Source organism: Drepanopeziza brunnea, assembly GCF_022702325.1.
Source record: "Drepanopeziza brunnea f. sp. 'multigermtubi' strain 214-2 chromosome Unknown ctg13, whole genome shotgun sequence".
NCBI lineage: Eukaryota > Fungi > Ascomycota > Leotiomycetes > Helotiales > Drepanopezizaceae > Drepanopeziza > Drepanopeziza brunnea.
Genome location: NW_027094076.1, coordinates 1,604,444 through 1,621,034, shown reverse-complemented (window position 1 = coordinate 1,621,034; position 16,591 = coordinate 1,604,444). Strand labels below are relative to the sequence as shown.

General features: G+C 51.3%; 5 protein-coding genes across 5 annotated transcripts; 4 read left to right on the top strand and 1 right to left on the bottom strand.

Annotated features, from left to right (window-relative positions):
- Window positions 1-1,088: 1,088 nt before the first annotated feature.
- Window positions 1,089-2,292, bottom strand: L3040_007595 (uncharacterized protein; the record flags this gene model as incomplete). The annotated part of the gene is made up of 4 exons (XM_066154918.1): window positions 1,089-1,743; window positions 1,795-1,977; window positions 2,029-2,033; window positions 2,221-2,292. The coding sequence occupies 4 exons, from the start codon at window positions 2,290-2,292 to the stop codon at window positions 1,089-1,091; spliced, it is 915 nt and encodes a 304-aa protein (XP_066010801.1).
- A 1,777-nt stretch (window positions 2,293-4,069) lies between these two features.
- Window positions 4,070-5,749, top strand: L3040_007594 (uncharacterized protein; the record flags this gene model as incomplete). Its single annotated transcript, XM_007291199.2, has 1 exon — window positions 4,070-5,749. One exon carries the CDS (start codon window positions 4,070-4,072, stop codon window positions 5,747-5,749), a length of 1,680 nt encoding a protein of 559 aa, XP_007291261.2.
- An 867-nt stretch (window positions 5,750-6,616) lies between these two features.
- L3040_007593 (uncharacterized protein) lies at window positions 6,617-7,561 on the top strand (the record flags this gene model as incomplete). Its single annotated transcript, XM_066154917.1, has 3 exons — window positions 6,617-6,679; window positions 6,776-7,397; window positions 7,542-7,561. 3 exons carry the CDS (start codon window positions 6,617-6,619, stop codon window positions 7,559-7,561), a joined length of 705 nt encoding a protein of 234 aa, XP_066010800.1.
- A 2,373-nt stretch (window positions 7,562-9,934) lies between these two features.
- Window positions 9,935-13,638, top strand: L3040_007592 (uncharacterized protein; the record flags this gene model as incomplete). Its single annotated transcript, XM_007291201.2, has 2 exons — window positions 9,935-13,179; window positions 13,239-13,638. The coding sequence occupies 2 exons, from the start codon at window positions 9,935-9,937 to the stop codon at window positions 13,636-13,638; spliced, it is 3,645 nt and encodes a 1,214-aa protein (XP_007291263.2).
- A 726-nt stretch (window positions 13,639-14,364) lies between these two features.
- L3040_007591 (uncharacterized protein) lies at window positions 14,365-16,374 on the top strand (the record flags this gene model as incomplete). Its single annotated transcript, XM_007291202.2, has 4 exons — window positions 14,365-14,429; window positions 14,577-14,881; window positions 14,935-16,166; window positions 16,222-16,374. 4 exons carry the CDS (start codon window positions 14,365-14,367, stop codon window positions 16,372-16,374), a joined length of 1,755 nt encoding a protein of 584 aa, XP_007291264.2.
- Window positions 16,375-16,591: the final 217 nt, after the last annotated feature.

Genomic DNA, 16,591 nt, shown 5'->3' with positions numbered 1-16,591 from the left:
TAGTAGGCAATAAAGGTAAGGACCGTTGGACTGTAGATGTTGCACAGCGGGCAATGACAACGCGATGTGATGCGATGCGATCGATGATTTGGTGGGATGGAGAAAAAAGGATTGGGACGAGCAATCGCCATGAGCCTGGAAATGGAAAGGGGGCTAGGGGGCTGGCTGGCTCTGGCTCTGGCTCTGGCTCTGGCTCTGGCTCTGGATCGGGATGTTCTACTTGGACTTACCGGTACCGGTATCTAGCTCCTCATTCGCTCCCCCTTGGAAGGCGGGCCTGGCCAAGTTGGGCTCACAGACAGCGCGTAAATTAATTGGCTTTCCCGGTAGACATAGACAGAGATTACGTATCCTGGGTTCGTGTAACTGTATATATCTGTATATATCTGCATATACCTAGTATGTGCTAATTATGTTCTTCCACGGGACGGGAAATACAAAGCTTCTATATTCCAAATCTCGATTCGCCGTGTTATTTAGGTATTCAAATGCCCCAAGGTGCTCGCCCGACCTGGAGCCGAGCCGAACCGAGCGGCACTTTCGGGGATTATCATAAATAAAATAGTTTTGGCCGGACGGTCCTCCCGGGTTGGTACTTGTACCTTTAATATCTTTAGCGTAGCACTTATCTAAATCTGTCTCGACCGTTTTTTTTTTAATCGCGGTAGATTAGAGCGGTATGCTGAGATGCCTTATTACCAACTTGACGGGCTACGGAGAAAGTCCTGCGATGAGATGGTTTCGCGCCGTTTGTCTGGGGTCTTGCTTGCTCAACCGCCGCCCTTTTGGAAGATCACGGGCCTGATCGCTCAGTCGCCAACTCAGAGATACTATCTGGATGTTTCAATACTAAAAGATATTGTGCTGCGCCTGTCAAGATCTGATCCGGGTCAAATTGTGGATACTTTACACGAGAGCTATGTTGCACCTCATTCCTCCACGTGAGGCTAACTATTCCTTGGTATAGATCGTCGAGGCGTTGTTCGACTTCTTGGTCTGGGGTAGTTCCTGACGCAGTCTCTCCCAGAAAACGCCTCCATTGGGTATCCTTTCCTCAACGCCAGTCATTATCTAATCAAATACAGTTCTCAAAACCATGCCAGAGTCCATACCGCGGGGAGATTTGGCCATCTCTCCTGCCATGCGCCGATGATCTCTGGTACACGTTCATCAAAGCCGCTTCTGCTCGCGGCGATTCCACTGTCGAAGCCAGCAGGATTGCGCTCTCGCTCCTCGATAGCAACTTCATTGAGAGAGTCTGCCAGGTCCAGGATGCCCCGGCCCCCGACCAAAGCTTCCTCGTGGTTATCTTTGATGTCGACATTGATAACGTGCACCGGTCGGTTCAAAGGGGACCCCCGAGACATGAGGTCGTCGATCACAGCATCCCAGCATCTCTCTTCGCAAGTGATGACGACGTCTACAACCCCTCCCTCGACACCCTCGGCACCTTTATCTTTGCTGTGCTCCAGTCTAGGTGCTCCCACCTGCCAATCCTGCCACCTCTCAGGGCCCCACTTGACATTTCTATTCCGCTCGAGCATGTTCAGCAGACCATTGGCACGGTAGAGACGCGGATCCTTAGACTCCAGCTCTTTGTACATGCTATCGTAGGACGTCTTGTTGAATTGGTAGACGTTGGGCTTATCTATTGAAGGTCCAGGGAGACGGACCAGAGACCCCGTGCCGAAGGAGATGACTGGGTAGTGAGCCGCTGCGAGACGGAGATGTGATTCCATGGATCTATTGAAAGGTCAGCAGCTGCGTTTCCAGGCGCGCGGAGAAGTAACGAGCCTATTTTGATTGCTCGCACAAACGGTGCAGAACTTGAGCTTAAATCCTCCTGGGTCATGGCGTTCACCGTTTGATGCACCATTCGTTGCCCCGGCTTGCGTTGGAGGTTGAGCCATGGTTTGGGGAGAAGGGGGGGCGGTGGATTGTTCGAAATGCTTGCGGCGGACGAAGGTCACGTCGTTCCTGCGACCAGAAGATCACATTTGCAACGCGCTGAAGAATCTTCGTGCTCACTCTGACTAGGATAGTTCTGCTGTTAGCTCCGCATCCACGAATGATCCATGAGAACAGCGAGAGGGTTGAAATGCGTTCAGTTATAGCGTAAAAAAAAGGTTCATCCTCATAGGTGAATAGGACAGCTCCAATATAGTATATCATCATGTTGCCAGAGGGAGTGAAGAGTAGGGAGGGGCTGGATATACGTACAGTAAGTACAGTGAGTACAGTGAGTACAGTACCGTTGGAGTTGGGTTTCGGTTGTCGTGGGGTGTTGAGCATGATGGATTGAGCGAGGTCCAAGAACGGGAAAATGATCTGGAGGTTTGTAGTTCAAGGGAGGCTAATCCGTTAGCGCCGCTCGCTTAGCCTCTACTCCATACGGTATAGTACGGTAGGGTACGGCGACCAGCAGGTAGCAGATTGATATGCAGAATCCAGATGTCAGCAAGCTGCGACAGCTGAGATGTGCAAGTGGAAAAAAGGGATCGGAGATAGCACGGAGATAGATTCGTGGAGGGCATGAAGTTGGATCATAGGTATATCATCTTCTCGCAAGCAAGCTATTCATTTATTCTTGCGGTCTGCGATCTATGCACAAACCGAAGGGTGAACGTACACCGGTGCTTTGATGGGTCGGGCTGCATGGGGAGCCAGCACGACTCAGACAGGCTCACCGGACAGGCTCACCGGAGATGTAGCTCGGAAAGGCCTCAAGCAATAAACAGTTAATCATTATTATTATATTATACTTAACACACGACCCGTGGGCGGTATACATTGTACTCCGTAGTACCTACAGATGAAGCTGTGTGGTGCTGTTGGTATGGTATGTATTGGTGTTTCAAAGGTGCATGGGCAACTCGTTTATTCCCAAAATAGATTTATGGGTCTCTAGAGATTTATATGGATCTCCATGGGTCCATATGGGTCTAGGATACGGGTGAGCTCAGCTACCCGCCGCCTCTGCTTCTTCTTCCAGAACGATGCACGAGTTTTAAGTAAGCAGCGCCCTGTTGTCATTGCTGCTGTCGGTGTCGGTGTCGCCGTCGCCGTCACTGTCGCCGTCACTGTCGCCGTCACTGTCGTCGTCGCAGAATCCCATGATCTTGATCCCTTTCTCCAGGACAAAAAAAATAAAAAAATCCTCTTCTTATCTTGCCATCACAATCTCTTCCCTTCTGGTACCTTGCTTCACAGCTCTTCGACGCATTGCGGGGTCCTGATCGGGTCTTAGTCTGATCTGGTCTGGTTTGTTTTGGTCTTGGTCGCTCACAGACTTTGCGGCGTCCGGATTCCTCACTTCACGGGTCCAGCTCAAGCTCCAGCTCCAGCTCCGGCTCCAGCTCCAGATCCTGCTCCTGCTCCTAACCCCCAAATCCACCTCCAGCTCTCCAGCAGGCAAGCGATCTGATCTGATCTGATCTGATCTGATTTGATCTGATCTCATCTGATTTGAGCGCCAGGCCAAATTCAAAATCAGCCCCGTCGACCCTATTTCGGGCGATCTACAGTGTACAGCCCTGAACCTCTTTTTCGGAAACAATACTCTTGTCGGTTTCCTGGCGCATGGGTACTGACATTTGAATACGTCCCTGCTTTGCTTTCCTTACCTTACCTTAAGTCTCCTACAGTACTTCGAGGCGGTGGGGTCAGCGCTCCCCTTGGTCTTTTAAGTAAGAAATTAAACCAGTGTGCTCTTGCAAAGCATCAACCTGGGCGCCATCCGCCTCATTCTCATCCTCGAACCCATCCCGAACAGGTCTCACCTTACGCGACTGTCGCGTCCGGTATTGATCTCTTGTCGCATCGACAGGTCAACAATTCCTCACCTCGTCTGATCCTACAGGCGGGACTGTCATCGTTGTTGTTGATCTAGCGTTCGGGCATTAGACGATCGGACGAATCCCGAAACAAACCCGCATCCCCCTCGTCGCTTCTTGGACGGATCCCAGGCTTGCTGGCAAGCTCCTTAACTGATTCTACGACCAAACACCCTTTGCGCACTCCGAGGATACAGATTACTAGCAGAAGCAGAAGCAGAAGCAGAACGCCCCTTATGAGCGCCGTCATGTCTCCAACGCTCGATGCCACCATTTCTCCACCAGAGTCGCCGTCCCCACCAGTTTTGTCTCCCTCGTCAAATCCGAATCATCCTCCATTGCCACCCATAATGACATCTCCTCCCCCGAGACGATCGAATCTACAACAACCCACTTCACATGCCTCAAAGAATAGGCTTTCGCAGTACTCGAACAACTCCGTACCTTCCCGAACACGGTCACTGTCGCACATATTCCCCGCCTTCCATTCTAGTCTACCATACACAAATGTTCGAGATTTCGCATACCCAGTCCTCCATCCGATGCACTATGGGCCGCCCTTAGAACTTTCGCAGCCTGCTTCTGGCTTATCTACTCCAGCGAGCGAAAAGCGGTTCTCCGATCCACCAACTTCGTGGGATAACAGAGGCAGTTGGGTTCCAGGGGCGTGGACTAGTGAGGGCTTGCTAAAGGGCGAGCAGTTGGCCCCCATACATTTCGGAGACGGGCCACCATGGAGTGAAGACGAAGATCTCCAAAGCCCCGTGGTAGTTAGTTCGCGCCATAGGAAGCATAAGTCATCTTCTAGTGCACTTGTGGGCTCGCAAACGCGTGGTAGGGGGAGGAGCCGAAGAGAAGATGGTGAGCGGACTACGAGCATGCTCAGCCAGGAGAATCACGAACAGGACAGTGAGCTCTTCGATGGAAGAGACGCCGATGACAGCGAGAGATATTATGCGAACGAGGGAAGTGAAGCATACGGGCCAGGAGGGGAGGGTGAGGCTGCATCGTATCCATCAGAGCAAGTTCGGCATTCCAACTTGGCACCCTACAATGTGCCAGGGCAGAGAGATTCGCACTTTGCCGGTACGCTACCCAGCAGGTCATACACGGACGAAACTGGTCGGGAATATCGGTCAGAGTCTGATGCTTCCAGCTCAGCTTCTTCCCCTGGATTGAAGCGGCATGATGAGTCTCGGTACTCGCGGGATTATCAATTTACTATTGCGTCTCCAGACGAGGAGATGCACGGCAAAGCAGTTGCTCTATTTGACTTTGAGCGGGAAAACGAGAACGAGCTACCCCTGGTTGAGGGTCAGGTTATTTGGGTATCATATCGACACGGTCAAGGATGGCTCGTTGCGGAGGATCCAAAGACCCAAGAAAGTGGTTTAGTTCCCGAAGAGTACGTTCGATTATTACGGGATATTCAGGGAGGCTTAAACAGCCTCACGGGCCAAGTCACCGACCAATTACTCAGCCCGCTCGATACAGGTACACCGACCCAGGCAGAGCATAGCCAAACATTTGGACATTCGACAACGGGCAGCAATGGAAGCAATGGGTATCAACAACCTATCGTGTCGACATTTTCGACCTCTTCGAAAGATCTTCACCCCTATCCTCAACATTTACTCGGGACATCAGCTGGGCAACCTCCCCCACAAGTGATCCATTACCATGGGCAACGTGGAGGTAGCACAGCCAATACACCGACGGTCTCGAGTCCACTAGAGGGTGCCAGAGATAGGAACAGCAGCCAAGACGCGAACGTTCGGAAGACCAACGACAGCTCTGATTCTACCCCCATTGCGACGCTTCCCGATACGAGGCTAGAAACCGCAGCAAGGCAACCTTCGAGTTCCGATAGCGACTCGACAGACGAATTATTGGATACGAAGAAGGACAGCCCATGAGCTTGGGCGGAGTACTTGGCGATTTATGTGAAACCAGGCGAGATGAGATGAGATTTCTAGCGGGTTGGTTTAGGTGCATTTGGTCTCCTTTCTCTATACCCATCTATCGCCGGTCTGGATAGCAGGAGCCCGAGCGAGAGAGATCCTTCGCTTAATTTTAATTCGTCCCGCTATGTATTACCTACGGTGTTTTTGCGGCTATGGGCTCTGCGGGCTCTACACGGGGCGAGCAGGGACGGGAGACTTGTTGATGCATTTAAGGTTATCACGAGCTTTACGAAGGCAGAGAGGCACACGATGTACGAGTTCAGATGAGAGGTTACGAAGCCGAGTTGCGCTCAAGAGGGGTGGAATGGAATAATACACAGGAAGACAAAACAATGAATAATACTGATTCTAATACATACCGTATATGTGTGTGTATGTGTGTGTGTATATATATATATATATATGCCTTGGTAACTGTTGAAGGGGCTCAACTGATTATCAAACGAGCTTCGGTTCCGAGCCTTCTTCGTATGACGGACTACTTGCACTTGCAAACCGACAGATAAAGACCAAGAGATCTTGGCCATCCATACTGTACAGCTGTCTGTAGTGGAGCGATCGATCGTATCTGGCTGTTGAGCTCCAAACCAACTACGAAGTGGTCGTAGTATGTGTCGGTCACTACGGAGTATGCATGTGACAGGTACTGTGTACTGTGGGGTGGATGCCATGACGCGGGCCGCCGCAACGTCCCCAAACACGGCTTTCTTCTTTCACCACTCCGTCATAATCAGCCGAGGAAAACTGATAGCTCATAGCTGATTACGAAGGGACTTACGATTCGCCATTGCTGTACAATCCTGCGCACCAAAATCAAACATGGCAACTGACTTCAGCCCTGCGCTCATAGTCGTAGATGTCCAAGAAGATTTCTGCCCACCCGTCCGTATCACTCACTCTCCTTCCTCTGTCCTGTCCTCCGTCCTCCGTCCTCTCTCCTCTCACGAACCCATGTCACTAACGAACCTGCATTCACAGAACGGCTCCCTCGCAGTCGCCGACGGCCGCGCCATCATCTCCACAGTCAACGACCTGCTCGCCCTGCCCTTCACCCTCAAGATCGCCACCAAAGACTGGCACCCGGCGAAGCACATCTCGTTCGCGTCCTCCCACCCGTCCAAACGGCCCTTCCTCGACACGACGACCATCACGAACCCGTCCAACGCCGCCGAATCCTACGAGTCCCGGCTCTGGCCCGACCACTGCGTGCAGCACACGCCCGGGGCGGAACTCGTGCCGGAACTGAACGTGGGACTGGTGGATCGCGTGGTGGAGAAGGGGACGGAGAGCGCGGTGGAGATGTACTCTGCGTTCTACAGTCCGTTGAGGGAGCCGCGGTGCTGCGATAGTGGGTTGGTTGGGCTGTTGAAGGGGAAGGGCGTCACGGATGTGTACGTGGTGGGTTTGGCGTTTGATTATTGTGTTAAGGCGACGGCGACGGACGCCGCGAGGGAGGGCTTTAGGACGGTTGTTGTGCGGGAGGGGACGAGGGCCGTGGATGCGGACAGCTGGGAAGGGGTAGTCAGGGAGTTGGATAGGGAAGGTGTGAGGGTTGTTGGGGTAGCGGAGGAGGAGGTGAGAAGGGTAAGAGGGTTAGAAGGTAAGAGGGTTACTATCCCCCCCTATGAATACATGTCGGACCCAGTCTAGGCCTATAAATCCTAGAACGGTGGTCTCTGAATGGCTCAAAGCCCTGTCAAATCTATTGCACAGATTAAATACTGACCTGAAGATACTTTTCAAGGCTGGACTTTTATAAGTTGATTGGTCTTAGCCCTGGTAAGATTACTTGCAAAAATTTACTTTCGATATGTATTCATGGGGGAGGGAGAGTAGAGGGTAAGAGGGTAAGAGGGTAAGAGGGTAAGAGGGTAAGAGGGTAAGAGGGTAAGAGGGTAAGAGGGAGGGTAAGAGGGTAAGAGGGTAAGAGGGTAAGAGGGTAAGAGGGTAAGAGGGTAAGAGGGTAAGAGGGTAAGAGGGTAAGAGGGTAAGAGGGTAAGAGGGTAAGAGGGTAAGAGGGTAAGAGGGTAAGAGGGTAAGAGGGTAAGAGGGTAAGAGGGTAAGAGGGTAAGAGGGTAAGAGGGTAAGAGGGTAGGAGGGTAGGAGGGCAAGAGGACAAGAGGGCAAGAGGACAAGCGGGCAAGAGGGTAAGAGGGTAGGAGGGTAAGAGGGTAAGAGGGTAAGAGGGTAGGAGGGTAGGAGGGTAGGAGTGTAAGAAAGAGTAAGAGGGTAAGAGAGGGTAGGAGGGTAGGAGGGTAAGAGGGTAAGAGGGTAAGAGGGTAGGAGGGTAGGAGGGTAAGAAAGAGTAAGAGGGTAAGAGAGGGTAAGAGGGTAAGAGGGTAAGAGGGTAAGAGGGTAAGAGGGTAAGAGGGTAAGAGGGTAAGAGGGTAAGAGGGTAAGAAGGTTAGAAGGGTGGGGGGGTAGAAGGGAAGGATACACTACTACGTAACGGGTAGGATGGTTGTTTACGTACTACGTATTATTCCCCCTCATGAATACATATCGAGAGTATAATTTTGCAAGGCATCTTCCCAGGGCTTAAACCAATCAACTTATAAGAATCCAGCCTTGAAAAGCATCTTTAGATCAGTATTTAGTCTGTGCAATTGAGTTGACAGAGCTTTGAGCCATTCAGAAACCACCGATCTCCAGTTTATGGGCCTAAACTGGGTCCGTTATGTATTCATGGCGAGAGATAGTATTATCAGTAGACCGGCGTTTGATACCCTTGCATATACTACAAGGAGCATTGCCGATACTGCGTATCTGTAAAGTAATCAGGGAGAAGTCTGTCCTGACAAACTATGATAGTGTGCTTGCCGAAGATCCTAAGAAATGCCCCGGCATCTTGCAGTACCAAGTTTGGAACTACCGGTACCGTATCTACCGTATCCAGTACTACGTGCAACATATTCTGGCTGACTGTACAGACATTTACACTCCGATCTAAGGCATAGCGGAGCAGATGCATTATCGGCACCAATAGGTTGACTTACGGATAGTTATAAAGTTAGGGCCGCGTGTAAGCCATGGTCTTCCACGCCTATCTTTGTTACGGCACTGTACGTACTACTTACTCTCCTGCCCTCCGCCACGGACTCCGCTGGCGCTCCGCCTCTCAGAAGGACGAAATAATGTGGAGATGCCACATGGGGGTGGAATGCAGAGAAGAGTAGAGTTGTCCGAGTTTCAAAGACCCAGACAGATAAACAATATTAAGCTCTGCTCATCCTTCGTATTGTCTATCTATATATGATATGGTGTTGAGGTCCAGTTGCGTGCCAGTCCCCCCTTTTACCAAAATTCCTTTATCGGCAGACAAGCTCAGCTCAGCTCCCTTTGTCCTTGCTCTAGCGGTCAGGGTCAGCTTCCGGTATAACAGCCTAGCCTGACCTAGCCGATAATCCTGCGATTCTGACTGATTGGGCTACCGGGACCGCCCAACTTAAATATACAATCAAGTCCACCGTCGCCTCCTTTCTCCGCGGATTGCATCTGTCCTCACCCGTTCGCAGAGAGCCAGCAATTCGGGTCGTCCAGCCGAGTCCGGTCCAGTCGAGTCCAGTCGAGTCGAATTCAACATCGAAAGGGACCGGTACGGTGCCACCACAATCACAATCGACGAACCAACGAACGAATAAACAGAGATTTTTCATTGCAGAAACACCTTGTAAGTCGAACCTGCTCTTATTCTGTTTGGATAGCCTCAAACTCCAACCTCCTCGCGACTGGTCCAAACGACTCGACAGGCATGATATGCGACCGCCCATGTCTGTTCGGCCAGCTCACCTGCATAAGCTCTAGCACGATACCTGCTAGAGCTGTTCTCCTGCTCGTGGAGCGTACGCGTCGAAGGGGGACTTTCGCCTATCAGATACAGCTTTACGTGAACAACAGGCGTCAGCCTGACAAAGCTCACAGCTATCGCGACTTCTACGTTGATCATGGTTTTACATATTGGGAACGGCGTGGGGAGTGAAAGGCGCAATGCTGACAATGATGTGTAGCAAGAGCTTCCCACCCAAACGCCCGTCTATGGCTTCCTAGAAACACTCAATTATACATACGCCCGGTCCCTCCCCCCTCCGAAAAAAAAAACAAAAACAAAAAAAAAAACATCGAAAAAAACATCAAAAAATGGTCCGTTCTTTACTCAGAAATTTCTTCCTCCCCACGAGGGCGCGCAGTGCCTCAGGCGCGGATGCGCCTGCGACTCCAAGCTGGATCAACAAAAAAGTCACTCCTGTCATACAGACTCTCTCGCGCCGAGCATGTCTCCACCCTATACACACGATCGTGATAGTCGCGGTCCTAGCCAGCACAACATACATCGGTCTCTTAGAAGGCAGTCTCTTTGACTCGACCAAGTCGGACACACTGGGGAAGGCAGACTGGGCGTCTTTGCTTGAGGGCAGCAGGCAATTGAGAGTTGGAGCGGAGACTGGCTGGAAATGGCAGAATACGGACTCGGACTCCCCGGTTCCCCCAAACGTCGACCACTTGGCTCTGCTCACATTTGTTTTCCCGGATTCCCTGGCAACTTCCTCCCCACAAACCGCTCCTTTGGCCCACACCATACCCCTCCCGCAAAATCTTTCAGTTACAGAACTTCCCCCGACCTCCAACCCACTTTCAGCAATCTCCCAGGATACGGCTTTGGCATATTCGGTTCCCTACAATCAAGCCGCGGAGTTCCTCGCCAGCGCTCAAGAGCTGCCAAATGCTATTACAACACCCAAGGACGAAAGTGCTCGCCATGGTTACGAGGCCGAGCCCATCCAGGAACAGAAGATGTGGATTATGAAGGCTGCAAAAGTATCCGGAAAAAGCGACTTGAAAACCTGGGTGTCCAATGCCTGGGGCGAGTTTGTGGACCTGATCAAGAATGCCGAGACCCTGGATATAATCATCGTGGTTCTGGGATATATTTCCATGCACCTGACTTTCGTATCACTTTTCGTTTCGATGCGCCGCATGGGGTCGAACTTTTGGCTATTTACAACTACGCTTTTCTCTTCGGTCTTCGCATTCCTGTTCGGTCTTATCGTGACGACCAAGATGGGAGTGTCCTTGAACATGGTTTTATTATCCGAAGGAGTCCCCTTCTTGGTCGTCACTATTGGCTTTGAAAAGGCAATTGTCTTGACCAAGGCTGTTTTGACCGCATCTCTCGACACGAGAAGGCCGCAACCGAAAGACAGCCCAAGGCTCGGTGTTTCAGACCAGAAAAGTTCCTTGCCCACGTCTATTCAATCTGCTGTTCAAGTCGCCATCAAGGAGAAGGGCTACGAAATCGTCAGAGACTATGCTATCGAGATCTGCATCCTCGTCGCTGGCGCTGCATCTGGTGTACAGGGTGGATTGCAACAGTTCTGCTTCTTGGCTGCCTGGATTCTTGTGTTTGACTGCATTCTTCTGTTCACATTCTACACGGCAGTCTTGAGCATCAAGCTTGAGATCAATCGAATCAAACGTCATGTCGCTCTTCGCCAAGCTTTGGAGGACGACGGAATCAATCATAGGGTTGCTGAGAATGTGGCTGAAAGTGATGAGTGGCCCAAGGCTGACAAGGCTGGAAACAACGAGACGAGCATCTTTGGCCGCAAGGTCAGAGATAGCAGTGTCCCAAAGTTCAAAGTCCTGATGGTCTCTGGCTTTGTCATTATCAATATCCTCAATCTCTGCACACTTCCATTCAGAGGTGCCAAAAGCAATGCAGAAGTCCCGCGTGTAACCGGACTGTCTGGGCAAGGCTTTGCAGGTGTTATGGCTCCATTACCGATGGATCCATTCAAAGTTGCTTCAAACGGTCTTAACTCGATCTTTGAGATGGCAAAGACTGGTGGTAAATCTACCGTGGTTACTATCCTCAGCCCGATCAAATACGAGCTTGAATATCCCTCTGTCCACTACGGAAACATGGCCAAGGGTCCTCTTGAGACCGTTCTCTCGGAAGACCACGTCTATGGAATGAGTGGCCGTGTTGTCGACAGTCTCTTGAAGAGTCTCGAAGACCCTATCCTGTCGAAGTGGATCATCTTTCTTCTTGCGTTGAGTGTTATCCTCAATGGGTATCTATTCAATGCTGCCAGATGGAGTATTAAAGAGCCCCTCCAGATGCCTCCACACCATCCCGTCCATGCGGCCGAACTTGACCGTGCCGAAAAATTCAACAACGCTGCTACAATCCAACCTCCGAGACTTCCATCCCTTGGCAGCCACAGCACTTCCGCCTCGGTTGAGAAGATTGCCCCCTTGACACCTGCTACTACAGACGATGAAGATGACGGGCTCACCATGCGCAGGCGTCATGACGCTGTTGCAAATGTTGAACCAGCCCTGCGCCGAACGCAAGCTCAAATGGAGCAGATGTTAAAAGAAAAGCGTGCTCCTGAACTAACAGACAAGGAGTTAGTGGAACTATCGCTGCAAGGCAAGATCGCCGGATACGCCTTAGAGAAGACACTAGGTGACACTACCCGAGCTGTGAAGATCAGAAGATCGATTATCTCACGCACCGCTGCCACTGCCGAAACCACAAGTCTTCTGGAGAGATCTCTTCTTCCTTACGAACACTACGATTTTGATCGTGTCTTGGGTGCATGCTGCGAGAACGTCGTTGGCTACATGCCACTACCTCTTGGTGTTGCTGGCCCTATCGTCGTCGATGGTCAGAGTTTCTTTATTCCTATGGCGACGACCGAAGGTGTATTGGTGGCAAGTACAAGCCGAGGAGCCAAAGCCATCAACGCCGGAGGTGGAGCAACAACCGTGTTAATCGGTGACGGGATGACTCGTGGTCCTTGTGTTGCATTTGAATCGCTTGCGCGAGCAGGTGCAGCCAAGGTTTGGCTCGATTCCGAGGCTGGACAAAGGACCATGACTAAGGCTTTCAACTCGACCAGTAGATTCGCCCGTCTTCAGTCGATCAAGACTTCCCTTGCAGGCACATACTTATACCCACGATTCAAGACGACCACCGGGGATGCCATGGGAATGAACATGATTTCCAAGGGTGTGGAGCACGCTCTCAGCGTTATGGCTACCGAAGCTGGGTTTGATGACATGGAAATCATCTCGGTTTCTGGAAACATGTGCACGGACAAGAAGGCGGCGGCTATCAACTGGATCGATGGTAGAGGAAAGAGTGTAGTTGCTGAGGCTATCATTCCGGGAGACGTAGTCCGCAAGGTCCTGAAGTCTGATGTTGATGAGTTGGTGGAGTTAAACACTGCCAAGAACTTGGTCGGTAGTGCTTTGGCTGGAGCTATGGGTGGTTTTAACGCCCATGCTGCAAATATTGTAGCTGCTATATTCTTGGCTACTGGTCAAGATCCTGCCCAAGTTGTTGAGAGCGCCAACTGCATCACGTTGATGAAGAAGTATGTCACCTTTTCTTTTCTTCTCTTTCCTTTTGTAGCTCCATGCTAACCTATTAAAGTCTTCGTGGTGATCTGCAGATCAGCGTCTCCATGCCTTCAATAGAGGTCGGTACATTGGGTGGCGGTACTATCCTCGAACCACAAGCAGCCATGCTTGACTTGCTCGGCGTCCGAGGATCGCATCCCACAAACCCGGGTGAAAACGCCCGCAAACTCGCCCGCATCATCGCCGCCTCTGTCCTTGCCGGAGAGCTGTCCCTCTGCAGCGCTCTCCGAGCCGGCCATCTCGTTAAGTCACACATGGCACACAACAGAAGTGCGCCACCCACACGAAGCACCACCCCGGCGCCATCCGGCACCCAAACACCCGTCACAGCAGCCATTTCTTCCATGCAAGACAAAGCTGGTCTCGTCCTATCCCCAGCCGCTACACTCAGAGCCGCTGAGGTGAAGAGGTGATCTTAGAACCTACACTGGCAAAACTTTAATGCATTGCTGCCTTTCATTTTACGGAGTTGACGGAGGAAATTTAGCGTTGCGAGTCCTTTTTTGTGGGGGGAGGGGAGCACTCTGATATCACATCTGCTCTCTGGACATTGCGGTCTTCGCAGCCGTGGCAGATTTTCTTTTAGACTGGGTGGTCTAGAGGTGTAACTAGGTCATAGAAGATTAGAATACTGAAACTTGAGTTGTTAAAGTAGCAACTTCTTTCCTCCAACCTCACCTCGTTTGATGTTCCGAATTGTACTGGAGGCTTGAGATGTTTTAGATGTGCTATTCCACTCTGCCCGAGTCTGTTCTGTCCTTGCCAGTGTACTACTTCCAGACTAATGGCATATTTATTGACTGTATCTGATCTGTAAATGGTATCGAGGATCGTAGATGGCAAACATCCAAAGCTTGCAATATATTAGCCCAGCTCATTTATGACATGTTTCATCGTCAGGTTGGAGCCCTCTCCGAAGTCCAAAGTCAATCAATATTCAAACCTCGGTTCTAGGAGGCGTGCTGGAAGAACTTCGGGACTCTGTACTCTAGTCCGAGAATAGAATCGGTGAACGGCGGCAGAATGCTCTACGTTCTAGAGCTTTCGGTCGTCTGCGATTATAAACCTCACGGCGCCATCCAACTTGAGGGGATATTCAGCACCAAGAACCCGTACTGCAACATCTGAATTCTTTCAATATGGCGGACGAACTCAAAGCTCTCGGAAACAAGGCTATTGCGGAGAAGAACTTCGACGAGGCTATGTAAGTAAGAAAAGGTCCTCTTGTTTACTTTCATTTCACTCTTTAGGCAAGCCCATTGGAGCTTTGGCTACCTGATACGGCACATATGAACGAGATCTGCGGGAAGCCCTAGCCTTCTCAGACGAACATATAATAATTCTTGCATAGCTCCAAGTTCACAGAGGCCATTGCCATCGAGCCTACGAACCACATCCTGTACTCGAATCGCTCTGCTGCTTACGCGTCCAAGAAGGACTACGAAAATGCGTTGTCCGATGCCGAAAAGGTCACTGAGATCAAGCCTGACTGGGCAAAGGGATGGGGACGTAAGGGTGCTGCGAAGCATGGCTTGGGAGATCTGATTGGTGCTCTGGATGCCTACGAGGAGGGACTCAAGCTTGATCCGAACAATGCGCAAAATAAGTCAGGTCTTGCGTCTGTTCAGCGCGCAATCGATGCGGAAGCCAAAGCTGGTAAGCTCCAATGTCTGCGAAATTTCCCCAAGGAGAGACTGACATGGTTATAGATGGCGTTACTGGTGATCCATCTGCAGGCCTTGGATCCATGTTCAAGGACCCTCAAGTCATTCAAAAGATTGCTGCAAACCCAAAGACCAGCAAGTTTTTGGCAGACCCATCCTTCATGACCAAGCTCCAATACATTAGGGACAACCCTAGCGACGTCCAAGGTGTATTCCAAGACCCTCGCATGGTCCAGGTACTTGGCGTTCTCATGGGTATAGACATGATGGCAGGTACTCAGGATCCACGTGGCGAGCCTGGATCAGCTCCGCAGGAAGTCGAGGAGGATGTCCCTATGGCAGATGCGCAACCAGCTCCTGCCCAGGCACAGCAACCAAAGAAAGCACCATCCCCAGAACCTGAGCCCGAGCCCATGGATGAGGAGGCAGCAGAGAAGGCCAAGGCTAAAGCCGCGGCCGATGAGGAGAAGAGACTCGGTACGGAAAATTACAAGAAGAGAAACTTCGACCAGGCTATTGCGCACTACAGCAAGGCTTGGGATCTGCACAAAGATATCACCTACCTCAACAACCTCGGCGCTGCTTACTACGAGAAGGGGGACTACGATGAGGCTATCAAGGCGTGTGAGAAGGCAGTCGAGGAAGGTCGGGAGGTCTACGCGGATTTCAAGATGATCGCCAAGGCACTGGGCCGTATTGGGTCCTCTTATGAGAAGAAGGGAGACCTTGAGAAGGCCATTGAAAACTATAAGAAGTCTCTTACCGAGCACCGCATTCCCGAAACCGTGAACAAGCTCCGCGCCGCCGAGAAGAACAAGCTGGAGGCCGCAAGAGCTGCACTCATCGACCCGGCGAAGGCAGAGGAGGCCCGTGAGCTCGGTAACGCAAAATTCAAGGAGTCTGACTGGCCCGCAGCCGTAGCAGCATACAGCGACATGATCCAGCGTGCTCCCGAGGACCCGAGAGGCTACAGCAACCGTGCTGCAGCTTTTATGAAGCTGTTGGAGTTCCCTAGTGCGATCGATGACTGTAACACTGCGATCAAGAAGGACCCCAATTTCATCCGTGCATATCTGCGTAAGGCTCAGGCTTACTTTGGCATGAGAGAGTACTCCAAGTGTGTGGATGTCTGCACTGAGGCCAGTGAGGTCGATGCCACGAAGGCCAACGCGCGGGAGATCCAGCAGCAACAGGAGAAGGCTTATGCTGCTATGTACAGCGCACGTGAGAACGAGACTGAGGAGCAGACTAAGGAGAGAATCTCGAGAGATCCTGAGGTGAGTTTCATCACACATTTAAAATCGAGGAGTTCAAGCTAACAGATCTCTCCAGATCGTCGAAATCATGCAAGACCCCATCATGAACAGCATCCTCCAGCAAGCCCAGGGTGACCCCGCTGCTCTTCAAGAGCACATGAAGAACCCTCGTATTCGCGTGAAGATCCAGAAGCTGGTCGCCGCTGGCGTGATCCGCGTCGGTAGATAAGCGCTTCCAGAACCAGAAACACCGACGTTTGAAGACAGAAATGAGGTCTGTTCCGCGACGTACATCTAGATTTCTCCTTGGGTCATTTCCGATCCTTGGATGATATTGGAGAGGGGATGAAAATTGAGTTGTGATCATATGGGTTGGGCCATGAGAGACGAGTGATGGCTTGCTTTACCCTTGACGATGAGACGTTTCCCTAGGTAATCAGCCGCTG